Source organism: Sciurus carolinensis, chromosome 14, assembly GCF_902686445.1.
Source record: "Sciurus carolinensis chromosome 14, mSciCar1.2, whole genome shotgun sequence".
Classification (NCBI taxonomy): Eukaryota; Metazoa; Chordata; class Mammalia; order Rodentia; family Sciuridae; genus Sciurus; species Sciurus carolinensis.
Genome location: NC_062226.1, coordinates 44,516,648 through 44,533,087, shown reverse-complemented (window position 1 = coordinate 44,533,087; position 16,440 = coordinate 44,516,648). Strand labels below are relative to the sequence as shown.

The following is a 16,440-nucleotide window of genomic DNA, read 5'->3' as shown; positions in this document are numbered from 1 at the left end:
TAGATGAAATGTTAATAAAAATTAAAGCTATAACTAGTAGCATGCATGTGTTTGGGCTTATGGCCAGCAAATAGACCATCTGTGTGAAAGAAAACAGACTAACAATTTTGGACTCCTTCTCCCGTGGTTGCACTGAGAATTAACCTCACCGGTGCTTGCTCAAATTAAGTGTCTTCCAGGTTGTGTTTTCTCACCATGGGAACCTTCCACCCCCATTCAAACCATGTGGGTTAAACCGAGACTATAAAAGCAAAAGCTCCCCACGCCCAAAAGACCCTTTCTGTAGGGATCCCAAGTGGGGCTGGGAGAGCTGTTAGAGGTCCCAGGAGGTCTGGTCTTCATCGCATACCATACATAGGTGGAGAGTTTGTTATTCCCAGGTCTCCGCCTATGAGAGGATACCCCCATTGTTTCTGAAAATGCTGACCAGGACTCATACTTTCAACAAAAATTCCTTTACTCCTACAACGGCAGCAGACGCAGAAGCAGAAGCAACAGATAAGTGTTTTGATGAATTGCAAGATGGATAGGGCTTGCAGTGCCTCCAGCCCTGCTGATACCGAATGCCTTTAAGATACAGCCTTTCCCATCCTAATCTACAAAGGAAACAGGAAAAAGGAACTTAAAACTCCCTGTGCTCAGACAGAAATGAGACTGTTACAGCCTGCTTCTGTGCTGTTCCTTCTTGCCTCGAACTTGTAAACAAGAGCTAGCAGAACATGCGAGTGGAAAGTCACAAAGCTCTGGGTTTTTGAAGGATCCTTGGGACCTCATGCACATCTGTGGACGCTGGATGGAGAGATTCGGGGAAGCATGGACTCTTTAGCCAGCCTCGTGCTCTATGGAGTTAGCTTGCTCCTTTCTGGTAAGGTTTGGCTCTATTTTCTTTTTGTTTCATGTTTTTTTTGCTGTTGTTGTTGTTTGTTTGTTTAAATAGTGACTTCTGGGCTCTCTCACCAAACCTTAGTGCTGGTTAACCATGGGTAGCTGCAGCATCGGCACTGTTTCTCTGACTCTCCAGTTAATATATGTATTCAAAGCCCTTGTGGCAAAAACTGATTTTCTAGAAGTCTTCTGGGTGATTGCCTCTCTTGCCATAGACTCTCTGAGAACTGATTACGTTACCTGATTTGGAAAGATCTGCTTACTATCATGCACTGTTTTCTTGCTCCTCATTCTGGAGTGCTTCCTTATTAATAAACCAGAACAAAACCTGGTTTTACCTGCTTCAAAGAAAGCCTTCAATTTTTAAAAAAATAAAATCCATGCCAAGTATTATTGGGGCCCGCTTAAGATAACGTGTAGACTGTCATTGTCAAACAAGAACAAAAATGTTTTTCTATGAAGATTTCATATTTCCATCCTATTTGAATGAAAGCAGTCAAATTCTGGGCTTTGTAGTTGAGATCAGGGAGATTAGAGCTACTTAATATTTGTTTTGCTTTCAACAACATTTGGCATATAGCAATTCATAGTGTTTATTGGTCCAATGAATCTAAAGCTTAGGCAGTTACCCAGATCATTGGGCACAGGAGAGTACCAAGACCTGGTGTGACATTAAAAAGTGGTTGACCAGAATGTGCAGGGGTTGGTATACTTGTTGCAGAGATTCTTTAGATAGTGGCATGCCCCAGTAACTTCCTCTACCTGTGTGACGGACTGAGAGCAGCGTGGAGACCTGAGCTGCAGATCACCCATACATTATCATTGCCATCAGTCTCTCACCTTTGGCTTGAAAACGTTCTAATTATTATAATGGAAATCAAATTGATATTGGAAATGAATTTGGGAAAATTTACTTAATAGTGCAGGCTGTATTCTTATTTTTTCTTTAAAATATTAAGTATTAAAAAACCCAATAAGATAACAGAATTGCATATAGTTTGTTTTACATCACTTTCAAAAATAATGTATTGGAAATTTAATTTTGTTTGTTTTATACTGGGGATTGAACCCAGGGGCGCTTAATCACTAAGCCACATCCCCAGCCCTTTTTTATATTTTATTTAGAGATTGGACTCAGCAACTCTTGCTGAGTTGCTTAGGGCCTTGCTAAATTGATGAGGTTGGCTTTGAACTTGCAGTCCTCCTGCCTCAGCCTCCCATGCCACTAGAATAACAGGTGTGTACCACCACACCTGGTGAAATTTAATATTTTAAAGAATAAGAATGTGTAAAACAAATTACTAAAAACGAAAGATTCTCTTAGATGATTTTAGTATATGGATTGTTTTTATTAATGCAAAATGTTGATTTCTCTAATAATCAACTTTAAGGAATTATGATTCCCTGTTTTGGGTTTGCTTTATTTCCAACTGCCATATTTATTAGTGATACAAAATCTGAAACCAATTCTACATTAAGGATTAAAGGAATGCAAAGCCCAGGTGCCTACAGTTGCTCTGATGTACCTTTTAGGTTAAATAATACACAGAGCTGTTTTAATTTACTTTTCCCCCTAAAATGACCATGTTGTAGCACTTTGAAATATAAGTTTAGAAAAGTTGTCACAAAATCAAACAAAAAAAATTATGTGGTGGGGCTGGGGTTGTAGCTCAGTGGTAGAGCGCTTGCATAGCATGTGTGAGGCACTGGGTTCGATTCTCAGCACCACATATAAATAAATAAAGGTCCATTGACAACTAAAAAAATTTAAAAAGAACTTTCAAGGTACTAGTTTTTTAAAAAAATTATACGGCAAAAAGAGTTGCTATGTGTTTGATCTTAGCGCCTTGAAGAAGAGAAGAGGGTAAAAGAAAAGTCCTCAGCACTGACTTCTGGAGAGTAAGCAGACGGGAGGGAGGAGGTCATGTTCTTGTGAGATAGGAAGGGGGACCCTAGTAATGTTAGTTTCTGGGGTAGGTCTGTTGTGTGGAGTCCCATCTTACATTCTCAGTTTTAACTTCTGTGAACACAAATGCCCAAGGCATGGCCACGCAGCAAAAGCAATCCAACTTGCTCCTGTCCACAGCTACAGGAGCCCATTTAAGCCAGACTCCACCAGAAGACTACAGCAGTAGAGCAAGCGACATACAGCTTATAAGTTTATCTCTCTAGTCCAGTGGGTAGTTTCACACTCTTTTTGTTCTGAACAAAGAGAATTGTAAAAAATATAGCCCATTTGCCTCAATAAAAGTGACTGTGTGGCGGAGATGCCAACCCATAAGAGGGTTGGAAGAGATATGTAGCTTTCAGAATCCTTCCCACAGACTCCTAGATTCTTATACTTGCCTTTCCCAGTTGAGAGTCATTGCCAACTTTAGCTTGGAAACAAGTTCTAATAAACATATTGCCTTTTCCCTACTCCCCCATCCTCAAACTAGGTAGTTCTCTCTAAAGAGTTGAATATATGCTCCCCTCCTCCCCCAAATCACTCTTTCTGCTTTATTATGGAATGTACTATATGATCAACACTGACGCAAAGGAAAAGTCTCTGGTTGCATGTCTTCATATCTCTTTCCTGTCTCATTTGACATTTTAAACAACTTGATTCAGAAATGGCAGAGATCTTGTCTGGGGTGGCAGAGGAAATGTAGTATTGGGTAAGGAAAGTGGGCCCAGGTGGAGCTTCCTCCTTAGTAAAGATCTTGGGAGGCTAGAGTCAAGACGGAGTAGTCAAGGGTAGAAATCTAGAAGTTGGGATCAAGGACACCTCTTGGAATTGTTCTTAAAGGGAGAGATGCCCCCTTTATGCATCGTCTTTGTAGGGAGATCTTATTGCTTCCCTTATAGCCCTGTCCTGGGAGAACTTCCTAGAAGAGTCTAGTTCTTCTAAGAATCTATCCAAAAAGGAAGGAGCCTTCCAAGTCCATCTCAAAGACTGTATGTCCTATGAGGGATTTAGATAAACGGGCTGTGAAGTCTTCTGAAATTATCCATGTCTCCTGAGGCTCTACCCATCAAAAGATATGTGTGTGATTGTGTCATTTGCTGGTTTGCTGTGGAGGGTTTATTGGTTAGCACACAGAAATGGGATTCAAATAGATTTCTCTAGGCTATGGTATGGACTAAAACCAAAGGACACCATTTCAAAATAGATAAATTCCAACTTGTGTTTGGGTTTAGAAATAAATTGTGTATGTTCAATGTAGGAGAGAACTGTCTTGCTGAAAGTTCTTATGACACCCAGGATTTTGGTAACACACAAATTTCATGGGAGCCAACACATGTTCTGCTTGCTAAAGATAATACAGAAAGTATAGTATTTTGCATTAGCAGAAATAAAAGACCCAAATCAAAGAGTAATCATTTCACTCCAATCCACAGCTTAGAACACAATTTTTAAACACTGAAACTTGACAGCAGACATAGTGGGAAAGTCAAGGGATTGAAAGCATGATGTTACAGACCTGAGATGATGATGTCAAAGCCCAAATTGGGTACCATAAACAAGTTACTTAAATTCTTGAGCCTATATTTTTCTCAGCTTTTGTGGATGAGAATATCCATTTCTCAAAGGTGATACTGCATGTAAAGTGCTGAGCCAATATAGTTTCTCTTAAGTAAAACCAGTATAGTCGGAGGAGAAGTGCTGCTGTGAGGGTCACCATGCTAGTCAAGACTGATGTCATCTTTCCCAGGATGCAGGCAGGTCTCTCACTACTCAGGTCCTCCTACAAGAGCTCCACATGATCCAATCCCTCAAATCTTGTGCTGGCCACTGCTCACTCAGTAAGCCAGCACACCTCACCTGCTATTTAATGTCTCCCCTAGCCATTCATCCTGCTTAGGGCCCTTCTGCTTCAACCAGGCCTATCTCCACAGTCTACACATTTTCTTCTTGGCTCTTGTTCATGCTGTTCCATCCACTTGGAAATGGCATTTTTCATATTCACTTTCCAAACAGTTCAACTCTCCCTGCTGGGGTTCAACCTGCCTCTTGCTATTCTTCCCTTGCTGTGCAGAGATCCTGTAGGCTGTGTCTTTGAGCTCTGGGCACATGAATTTAGCTCAATAAGCCTCTCAAATCTTTGACAACAAATGTTATTTCTTTTATATCCTCCTGTTGCATGTATTTAATGTCTAGTAATTTTTAAAAAATATTTTTTATATGTCTAGTAATTTGTATTGAAGGGAATTAAAGGTGGTAAAGAACTGTTGGTACTTCACAGAAGACCTGAAAGAAGAAAGAAATGTTGAAGAAAGGGTTTCAGCCAGGAGGAAATAATAGTAATAAATAGTCATAATCAGTTTTTGTATTCATTGTAAGTAATATTCACTCTTATCCTAAAAGTTTAGCTTATGTTAAATATTTCCTGTCAACAAAGTAAAAAGAAAACTTCCTTCTTCCCTTTGTTGATACATTAGGCATTCATAAAAGCATGTTTAAGCAGGCCTTTACTTGATATTAGGTTTTTCTGATTTGGACCTTATAGTTCTGCAAATAAACATAGTATATATGTTAATATAACATTACATTTTGTAGTTCTTGAATTTTGCAAATCTCGAATTTTATAAATACCTCTATTTTGAATAATACCTCTACCACATTATCACAAAATTTTAATTCATATGCCTACAATTCATCTTGAGCTTTTCAAGGACTACAGAAATTTTATTTGATCCAATGAAATCATAACATCCAAATTATGCATAAATATTTGTTTGCTTTTTGCAGTGCTGGGGAGTGAATGCAGGGCCTCATACATGGTAGTCAAGCATTCTGCCACTGAACTGTAATAACTTCAGTTGTTAAACACAAATATTTAATTAAATGTCTAAAAATGCAATGTCAACTTAATTAAGTTTAATATAAAGAAAATGAATGATATTTGAAAACAATTTTAGGCCGAAATTTTCTCACTTTCCAAGAATTACTAAATAGTCATGAATATTGCCAAAAAGCACAGCCAAACTTAGTTATGAGTTATGAATAGCTAAAGGATTTTAAAATCTAAACAAAAAGGAAAAAGAAAGAACTTCCCATTACAGGGAGCAATCTATAAGAAGGTAGGGGTATGAAATAGCTGGGCAAGCTTAAGGAAGTTGAGTAAAGTTGAGATTTAGGATGGAATAGATTTTTTTTTAACTTTTAAAATTCTTTTTAGTTACACATAACAGTAGAATGTATTTTGACGTATTATACATACATGGAGTATAACTTCCCATTCTTTTGCTTGTACACGATGTGGAACTTACATTGGTTGTGTATGCATATATAAACATAAGAAAGTAATGTCTGGTTAATTCTATCTTTCCTATTCCCCTTCCCCTTCCCTTCCCTTCCTTCATTCCCCTTTTTCTAATCCAAAGTACTTCTATTCTTCCTTCCTGCCTCCCCCTGGAAGAAGATTATTAAGGTTGGGTCAGATCAGGAAGGGCCTTGTAGGTCATTGTAAGTAGTTTGTAACTCACTATATATATTGAAGTTTAGCAGGGTGCTTGCCTATCATATCATATCTGACTTATGCCTTGGAAAATTCACTCTAATAATAATGTGGAGGATGAATTAACATGGCAGAGACCATAGGCTGGGACCAATTTGGGTTCTCAACATTTCAGGAAGGGGATGAACAGGGGTTTTAGAGGGGCTTAGGAGGAGAACATGCAGAGTTTGTTATTGGTTGCCTGTGGGAGGTGGGCAGAGGGAGGAGAGTTATCACGCTTCTATGTTCTCATTTGGGTAATGGTGGCACCATTCAGTATGTTGGAAAACATGGCAGAAGGGACTCACTGGAGATGAGGCAAATGATTATTTTGAGGTTAAATGTAAAGGGAGATAATTAACAAAATTTGACTCTCTAGATTTGAAGCTCAAAAGAAGGGAACTGGGCAAGGAATAGAGGCAAAGAAATCTTTAGTAGAGTAAGTAGAGTCAGGGGCATGGATATAAACCAAGATTTAAGGGAAGAGAAAGAGGAGATGGCCAAGGATTTGATGAAGCAGCTGCAGTCAGGGAGATGGTAGGAAAAGCAAAACCAATCAGATTTCTTTTCCTGGGATTTTAGAGAATTGGAGTATTAGTCCCAACAGAAGGAAAGTTTGAAGAAGGGGATCAGTAAGTCAGGGACAGCAGGGTGACAGTCTCCATGTTTGGCATGGGGCACGAGTCTATAGATGTGTTATTTTACAGAGAGCCAGCTGCATTGGCTGCAGTGCTGGAGCAGAGCTGGGAGGGTGTCAGAAGATCAGCTGGCATCGCTCCCGGCCTTCAGGAAAGGGAATGTCTAAAGTTGCCTCCCTTATTTCTGGAATTTTAACTGATAACCCAGTTCCCACCAGTCTGGCCAGACTGTTCCTTAACTCTCATCACACGTGCAGAATGGTTTTTTAGATGGAGCCAGGCCTGCTTTCCTTCCACCTATATAGCCCTACCCTGTTTCTTTTTGTCCCTTCAGGAATCTGACTATCTTTCTCCGTTTTTTTTTTTTTTTTTTTTTTTTTTTTTAAGTATCTGCCAATAAGGGGGAGTACCTTTCCATTGCCTGGGAGTTGTGTCTTACATTGTGTAGGGGTGACAAAGACAGGGAGAAAATGTAAGGACCAGTCAGAGCAGCCAGTCAGCATGGGGCTGGGTGTCATGGGCAGCTGCTGTTTGCTCCCTGCTTGTCACAGCCCCTTGTGCAGGGTTTGACCAGTGAGGTGTGTGTGGTGGCCACACCCATCTCAGCAGATCTGTCAGCTTTCCCGCTTTTGTTAGACGGTGATATCATGCTTCCTGGGGGGAGTGCTGGAAGACAATGCTCAGCCACTTTCCTCCAGATACAATAGGCGGAGCCAGGAAGGCAGTATTGACATTGCTGGGGCCAGGAGGCACTCAACTGCTCTGTGGCAGTCCAATGGTGAACCAGCTTAACCTTGGCACACACAGCCTGGGTTGTGCAAGGCGTCGGGCTGCAGAGCCAAAGGGGACACCGCCCTGGGGACAGGAGTGCTTTAGGATCTGGAGATCTGGGATGGGCTTCAAATTCCGATCCCATGTCAAAACAATCAAAAAACAATAACAGTACCAGTAGTAACAACAACAACAAAAGACTACCATAGACTGCCTCTATGTGCCAAGTGTTTAATATGACTTTTAGTGTTTCACAACAACCTTGAAAACAGGTATTACTGTTTATTTTTTTTTAATAGATGGGGTAACAAAGGCTTTCACAGGTTAAGTGACTTGCCCGGAATTAAGATGTACTGGGTACACATTATTTTGAAGTACTTAACATTTCTACTTTTCAAGAACTGCCATACTTTCCTTCTGTGATTCTGATGGAACTGCCAGTCACTGATCACAGAATGTTCCATCTGCCCAATAAAAGTGATTGATTCAAATGAAGAATGCAAGATCCAATAGAGCTATTTAGACTCCTTCTCTGGGAATTTATGAGGACTTTGAAAACAAGATGCTCCTTTTCACTAAGTATACTGTTTGGAGTTAGCAGGTGCCCTGACCACCTGAAGGAAACTGGTCTTTCAGGGGAGCAAATGAGGCCCATAACACAGAACAGAACCAAGACAGGAACTCCAATAGTATTTGATTCCTGGGTCTCTTGGTTTGGAATCAGAGACCCATCCCTGCCTCTTCCAGTTGTGTAGACCAGTATCTTTTAATTGTTTGAGTTATTTTGAGTTGGTATCTCTCTCTTGAAAGTGAGTCCTCCTGAATGACCTTGTCTCCATCAAAAATGATGGAGACAAGAGTTAAACTGAGGGACCCAAACCCAAATCCTGAACTCTTTAAAATACTTCATTGTGCTTGCTGTCTTCTAACTAGTGTTTCAGGGTCACCTGAGGCTGATTCCTGGAAGATGAGGCTAATAGCGCTTATTCGTGTGGCTTCAGGGAGGATTATAAAAGAGAAACTACTTAAAAGTACTTAGTACAGTGTTGGTACATAATAAGCCCTCAATAGAAACCAGATTTTCTTAATTCTTTGCTTATACACAAACTGTAGCCTCTCAAACTACATATGCTAGTCCTTTGAACACATGCCTCCAATTCTCTAGTGCACCAACTCTGTTGGAGATTCTCTGACTTCCCTTCAGGCCTTAAGCCTGGCTTGCACCAGGGACAAGGGGAGAGATGCTTAGAGCTATGAGTTCTTGGACTTTTGCTAAGTATCTGAATTGTCAGGTGGGGGAATTCCTTCTGTGGCCCAACCAGCTGGCAAGATGGTGTTCTCTTCTTTTTTCCTGTCAGCCCACAATATCTTCTCTTCTCTGGTTCTTGACTGAAGTGAGGCTTTAGGATGATTTGTCATCTACAAAGCCTCACCTCGTTTATCCTGAACCTCTTGCTTTCTAGTTATTGGCAATTTACTGAATTCAAGTGGACTCTGCCTTTCTTCTGATTAAGCTTGTTATTGGATTGTTTGGACCCATTCTGCCGCGAGAGTATGTGAGTGTGTGAGTGGGAGGAGTGGGGGCAGAGGGTGGGTGCAGGCAGCTTTGCCTTGTTTCACTGCATCTTCTAATTCTTCCTTCCCTTAGACTCAGATCTTAGGGTCTGTACCCCTTGCATCTTGGAAAGCACTTAATAATCTTCTGCGGTTGATTTAAACATTCACCTATATTGCTATATTTCTCCCCCTTCAGAATCTAAGAAGAGGGTGGTGGTGTGATTTGTTGCCAGCAACTTTTCAGGGCCAGTCTTTGCCTACTGTACCAATCTCTCGTGATTTCCATTCCTCATGCTGTGTTGCAGTTGTGGTCCTTTCATACCGGGCTCTTTGCAGTTCTCAAACATTTATTTTCAAGCCTTCTTGTCTTTTTTGTATGCTCTTTCTTCTGCCCAGAACACCCTCTTCACCCTCTCTTCATCTACCCAACATACCCATGATTAGGAGGGTAGCTCAGGTGTCATCTCTTTAAAGAGGTCAGACTTGACCTCCTCACATGGATTAGGGCCCTGCCTTTGCTTGAGGCAGGCCACACATACAGGTCAGTTACCTAGAAGGTGATTCTGGGGAAGAGTGAGAGACCAGTGCAATGGAACTGCACAGGAATGCATCAAATTGGCCCCTGCCACAGACTTTCTGAGAAGTTCTACGAGATGACACTCAGAATCGAGAATGAAAAGGAGTGACATTTATCCATTGCTGTCTTCCCCTTCTGTTGAGGGTGATGTAGGATTCAGTGGGTTGCTGCCAGTGAGGAAGTGAGACATACTCGGATGGCCTCTGGGAGAATTACTTTGAATTTGCACCTGCTCAGAGTTCAGAAAGTGCCTCTGCAGGAGCAACTGGAACAAGAGTTGGCATGGGGGTCCAAGAGGGGTCCGATACAGGCACTCTTGTGTTTACCTCCATCATAGTACTTCGAACATGAAATTACAGTTTATAATTTGCTTGCCATTTTTGTCCACTGGACTTTGACCTATGCTTGGTATTTCAATATTTTAGCACTAGGCATACATAATACACTAGCACTAGTGGAGAACTGCTTTAATAAACAACTTTGCTTTGGATTAAATGTGCTGAGCTAGAGCTTCTCAAAAAGTATCATATATACTATTGCGAGTCTACTAGATGATTTTATGTGGTACTCAGAAGAATATTTTAAGTTGTATTATTTCTTTATATATATATATATATCAATATCTACCTATTTATAGATAGATGTGTGTATGTATCATATCCATGTTGTGATTTTATGAATATGGCTCAAATGAGGTTAATAAAATTGAATTAAATTTAAAATTAATTAATGGAATTAGTTGTATAGGTAGCATGCAGACAGAGTAAGAATCACAAAAGCAACATGTGAATGCTGGTCAGGAGACCTGCTCTAACCAACCTTGTCCTTTAATCTCATCCTGTTCAGAACTATGTATGTACATGTGGGTTCAAATAAATATATAAAAGCAACTTGGACAGGTAATTCTATCCTAGTGACAGGAATAAAGTGAAAGGGTCTCATGAAATTCAGCATGTCTCACAGAACTTCCTTGTGCTTCAATCTTGCTTCTCCCAGGAATCCTGGAAAGTGGGCATTCTTAGTCAAACTACAATCAATACCTAGTTTACCCTTTGGACACAAAAGGTCAGGCAGTTAGGCAGCAAGATTGGTGGAGGAAAGGGTAAGGCAGTTTTATTCATTCATTCATTCAAGCTAACATTTATTGAGTTCTTCCTACATCCTGGGAATCTGCTGGGTGTTGGCCCAAAGATAGTTAAGAGACGGGCCCTAGCTCACGCAGCTAGCAGTCTGGTGGATGAGAAGTCTGCTCTAAGATACACAGATGGAAGCATGGCAGCTGGAGCAAGTAAGTAATCCCAGGAGAGAGCCGGGGTCTCACCAAGAGGGTGACGTTTGAGAAGGATGGCTAGGATTAAGACTCATGGAAATTCAGGAGTGGATGTGAGTGAAGTCATTCTAGGCAGAGGGGAAAGTACGAAAAAAGTGCAGGATAAAAAGTTTAAGAAACTTACACAGTGGTTCAGTGTGGCTACACTGTCAGGTACATTGAGGGAGGTGGCAGAGAAGAAAGCTGGGAAAACCGGTTGAGCAGAAGGTAATTTGACTGAGTGGCAGGGACAGAGACATGTGGGAGACTTCAGGATGTAGCATGAACTGTGTGAGGGGGCAAGATGGCCTTGGACTGTCTGGAGAAGAAGAGTACAGCAGGATAGGTTTGGAGAACTCTTATATCAAGGGGTAATGTGGGCAGAGGAAGAAGAAACACAGAGATTGACAGGATGAGCCAAGGGAGGCAAGAGTTCCAACTACATCAAAAATTGTGAAATTCATCCCTAGTACTACAAAAAGGGGAAAAAAAAACTTGTGGAGGCAGGAGCGGGGGACTGAGACTGGAAATTTTGACTACTTATTACTGTTGTAAAGCATTTTTAGTGACTGTGTGGAGCCTGGGTATAGGAGTAAGGAGGTGAGGAAACAGGGCAGGTAAGCAGAGGTTGCTTTCTGAGAGATCAGACTCATGACCTGGCAGGTTCCATGCACTTTCCTGTAAGTTCTATTAGAGAGCAAGCTGGTAGGTCAGGTCCTTCTCTCTGCCAGCATTAGCTCAAGATGCTAGGGAGGATATACAGGGATTTGAAGGAGAAGGAAAGACCGGTCCTTCCTAAACACACTCAATTTCCCCTGGATGGCATCCCCAAATTACCTGAATTAAGCAATTATTTTAGGTTCCTAAATACCATGTAATGGGGGTGTATGTTTTTGAGGAGCCACACAGTTACCTAGAATAACAGAAAATGGTCAGATTTAAAAGTAATTTAAAATACTGACCCAGTATTTCTTCAGTGTCTTTATAGAATACCAATTCCCAGAGAATCATAGAATCCTTTTAAAATATTTATTTAATTATAATTATTATTTTGAAGAGATGAGGTCTCATATGTTTTCTAGGCTGGCCCCAAACTCCTGAACTCAAGAGATCCTCCTACCTGAGTCTCCCAAGTAACTGGGATGATAGGTGTTCACCTCCAAACCCAACAAAAATTTTTTTCAACTAGTTATCATGTGGAGCTAGTGTTCTGTGCCTTAACAGATGCTAATTTACTTTAACCTGCTCATTTTACAGATGCTGACAACTAGCCAGAGAGTTTGGCACTTTGCTCAAATTCACTCAGCTCATTAGAACCTAAGTTTTTTCACTTTCATGGACTGTGGAAGGTGATATAAACTAGATATAAAGGTGATATAAACTGGATATAAAGGTGATATAAACTAGAGCTTAAAGCAGGTACTGTGTAGCCACACTGGCTGAGCTTGCATTCAATTTTGTTATGGTTTAGTTATGAGGTGTCCCCCAAAAGCTCATGTGTTAGACAATGCAAGAAAATTTAGAGGTAAAACAGTTGAGTTATGAGATTTTTTTTTTCTTTTTCTTTTTTTTTTTGTGCAGTGCTGGGGATTGAACCCAGGACCTTGTGCTTGCAAGGCAAGCACTCTACTGACTGAGCTATACCCCCAGTCCCAGTTATGATATTTTTAACCTAATTGGTACATTAACACTCTCATGGTGATTAATTGGGTGGTAACTGTAGGGTGCGAATGGAGGAGGTGGATCATTTGGGACGCACCTTTGGGATATATATTTTGTTTGTGGTGAAGGGAGTGCGCTATCTTTGTGCTTCCTGATCGCCATGTCTTGAGCTGTTTTCCTCCCCCACACCCTTCTGCCATGATTTCTGCCTCACCTTGAGCTTAGAGCAATGGAACTGGCTGTCTATGAACTGAAATCTCTAGAACTGTGAGCCCCCAAATAAGCTTTTCCTCCTTTAAAATTGTTCTTGTCAGATCTTTTGGTCACGGCAGCAAAAAAGCTGACTAATACAAACTTTATTCTTGTATGGGTCGGTTATTGCTGTGTAACAAACTACTTCCAAAACTTGGTGTCTAAACCAATACTTGATTAGTCATGTGCTTTGAGTCCTTTGAGGTTTGGCTTATTTACCCTTGGCCCAGGTGAGTGTTTTTGCTTTAGGTTGCAGTGGCTGGGGCAACTTTGCTTCCTGATGCAGGTATGTATGTTGCCTGGGTGGCTCTGCTACCATGTCCTCCCTCTTGGATCAGCAGAGTAACCAGGCTAGTTGTTTTCCTGATGATATTAGAAACACACAGGGCTTCATAGAAACAGGTAACCAAGTGAGGTTTCTTAAGTCCTGGGCTTACAACGAGCACTGTATCACTCCCGAAGTGATATACCAAGCCCACCCTCAAAGGCTAGAAAGTACACTTGGTCCCAATGAGGTCAAAGCAAGTATGTAGATGCAAGAAGGATTGAAGAGTTGAAGCAAATAATTCAATTCCCTACAACCACTACCAGCTTGCATCATGGTTTAAGTTACTTGGCTTCATCTGTACAATATGCATCACAATAGTACCCACCTCAGGGTTTTAGGGGAAGAATAAGTGAGTTAATTCATAAATCATTTAGAGCAATACTTATATTTAGAAAAACACAAAGTAAATATTAGCATTATCACCAATTTTATCCATCTAACCATTATCCTTGCATTGCGGGAGCTTCACCACTAGAGTGGATATGGAAGGGTTTGCTTTACAAATTGGCCTAATGTTAGCCCATTCTCTATCAGCAGAAGGACACAAAGGAATGATCTGAAGAGTCCCCAAATCATGCATTGATAAATTCCCTTTTTCTGTGTTGTAAGTGCTTCATAGAACAGACTTCAGGCCCCTGGCAGCATGGGCCTGCTTTGCACTGCTTGGCCTGCCCAACCCCCTTCATCCTGTGCATCTCACACCTAGAGTCAGCAATGCTTTCCACACAAGCCACCTGCCAAGAGGTGTAGAACTGGAGCCAGAAACACACAACAGCTGCAGAAGCTCAGCCACATTCAGAGGCCTGTAGCAATCTCCAGGCCTAGACACAACCCTGACCACAGAGTGACTCTAGAGTACGTCAGCTGTCAGTAAACTATGATTCCACTGTGAGTAATACATGAGTCCTGCCAGCTGCTTCTGGAATCAAACAAAAGGCACTGCCATTGCCAGCTAGGGGGAAATATCACCTTTGACTGCTTCAGTGTTCACCATTAAGCTGAGGAGAGTCAGTGATGGGCTAGCTTTTTGTCCTCTCCTGTGGGCCACTCTCTGATGAAACTCGTAGATTGACTCCTCCCAAGCCCACCATTTACACCTTATGACCAGGTGGTTAAGAGCACAGACTATGTAAATAGATAAATCTGGACAGGAGCCCATTCAACAAAGTGATAACCGTGTGACCCTGAACAAGTCATTTCTCCTTTGTGAAATGAGGATAATGATGTTTCTCACCTGAAAGAATTGTGAGGATAATATGATGTGAAGCTTGTCAAATGCTTAATAAAATGCAGGTTTATAACAAATGCTCAGTAGACACTAGCTGTCATTATTTCCTATGTCTCACTGTACAGAGAGGGTAATTGCTCCTGGGAGGACCCTGTCTCCAAGAATCTACATACAGTAATCCCCCTATCTGTAGTCTAGCTTTCCACAGTTTGTTAGGTGTGTTTAAGCTTAAGCCAAAATTATTACATGGCAGAGTCCAGAAATAAACATTTTTTACTTTTTTCAAGCAAATTATTATTATTATTAATTAATATTATTATTGAATCAAACCCAGACACCCCATGTGCTCTACCATGGATATACATTCCCAAGCCCCTACTATTTATAAAAAATTAGTTCTATTCATATATAACTAGAAGTTTAGTTTTTCTTTATATGTTTTTTTCCCTTTTCCATTCTGGGGATTAAACCCAGGGCCTCATATATGTGAGGCAAAGGCTGTATCACTGAGCTACCTTCCCGGCTCTTTTTATTTATTTTTAAAATCAATTATTTTGTTTTGTTCTGGGAATTGAACACAGGGGTGCTTAATTACTGAGCCACATCCCCAGAACTTTTTGAGACAGGGCCTTGCTAAGTTGCTTAGGGCTTCACTAAGTTGATGAGTCTATTCTCAAACTTGTGATCCTCCTGTCTCAGCCTCCTGAGCCACTGGGATTACAGATGTAAGCCATCATGCCTAACTATACAGTTCACAGGTTTTAAGTTGCTCACCATTCTGGCATGAAATCTCTTTCTACTCACCGACTTTGCCCTATCTAGTGTGTGAACCATCCCTTTGTCCAGCATATCTATTGCTATATATGCCATCTGCTCATTAGCTAGTGGCCATCTTGGTTGCTAGATTGATTACCTTGGTATTGCAGTACTTATATTCAAGTAACCCTTATCTTAAGATTAGTTAGAGTATTGATGCTGGCAGTTTAATATATGCCAAAGGGAACCTGGAAATGAAAAAGTGTAAGTTCTTAATAAGGAAAGAAAAAACATTGTATGCTTAGGTTGCTAAGATCTATCATAAGAAGGAATCTTGTGTCTGTGAAATTTTGAAGAAAAAAATTTTATGTTAGTTTTGCTGTTGTACCTCAAATGGCAAAAGTTATGGCCTCCGTGTGTTATAAGTGCTTAGTTAAGATGGAAAAGGCATCATTTGTGAATGTATGTATGGGAAAAATATATCACATATAGGGTTTGGTATATTCTTGGAATCCCCCATGGATGTAAAGTTTATTGCATTCCATCATGTCCCCTCTCAACCTATCTTATTGCTTCTCAACCCTTCCTATTCCATATATTTTAACCCCCCACTCTGCACAGTGCTAGGTCAGACACTTTACAGATAGAATCATTAATAAAGCACAGACCTGCCTGCTAAGGAGTTTGCTGTTGGGGTGTGAATTGCAGCTAGACATCTGGTAGATTCTTGTCATTCATAGTAGTCATGTTCTGTCAACCATGAACACAGGACTGGGTTTCTGTAAGCCTCTGTTTACATTTTTGTCTATAGATTGTACATAACCCTGTTCAAGTATGTTTCAGTTTACAGACAAATCATTTAATAGTTGTGGTTGATTCATTAATGCTGAACTCATGGCCAACAGCACTCCTGCCTGGACAAAGCTTATCTAACACATTTTTCTCCTACAGCACATCACAGGCTTCTTGAGCTCAGGAATGCTAGATAGCACTTCAG

General features: G+C 40.8%; 1 protein-coding gene across 2 annotated transcripts in view; it reads left to right on the top strand.

The window, feature by feature from the left end:
• The first annotated feature begins 473 nt into the window (after positions 1-473).
• Tek (TEK receptor tyrosine kinase) overlaps positions 474-16,440 on the top strand; it is a 114,831-nt gene continuing 98,864 nt past the window's right edge. For both annotated transcript variants that reach the window (XM_047525408.1, XM_047525407.1), the window contains exon 1: positions 474-865. In XM_047525408.1, coding sequence (XP_047381364.1) covers positions 814-865 — 52 coding nt within the window. In that variant the 5' untranslated portion in view covers positions 474-813. The remainder of the gene's footprint in view (positions 866-16,440) is intronic.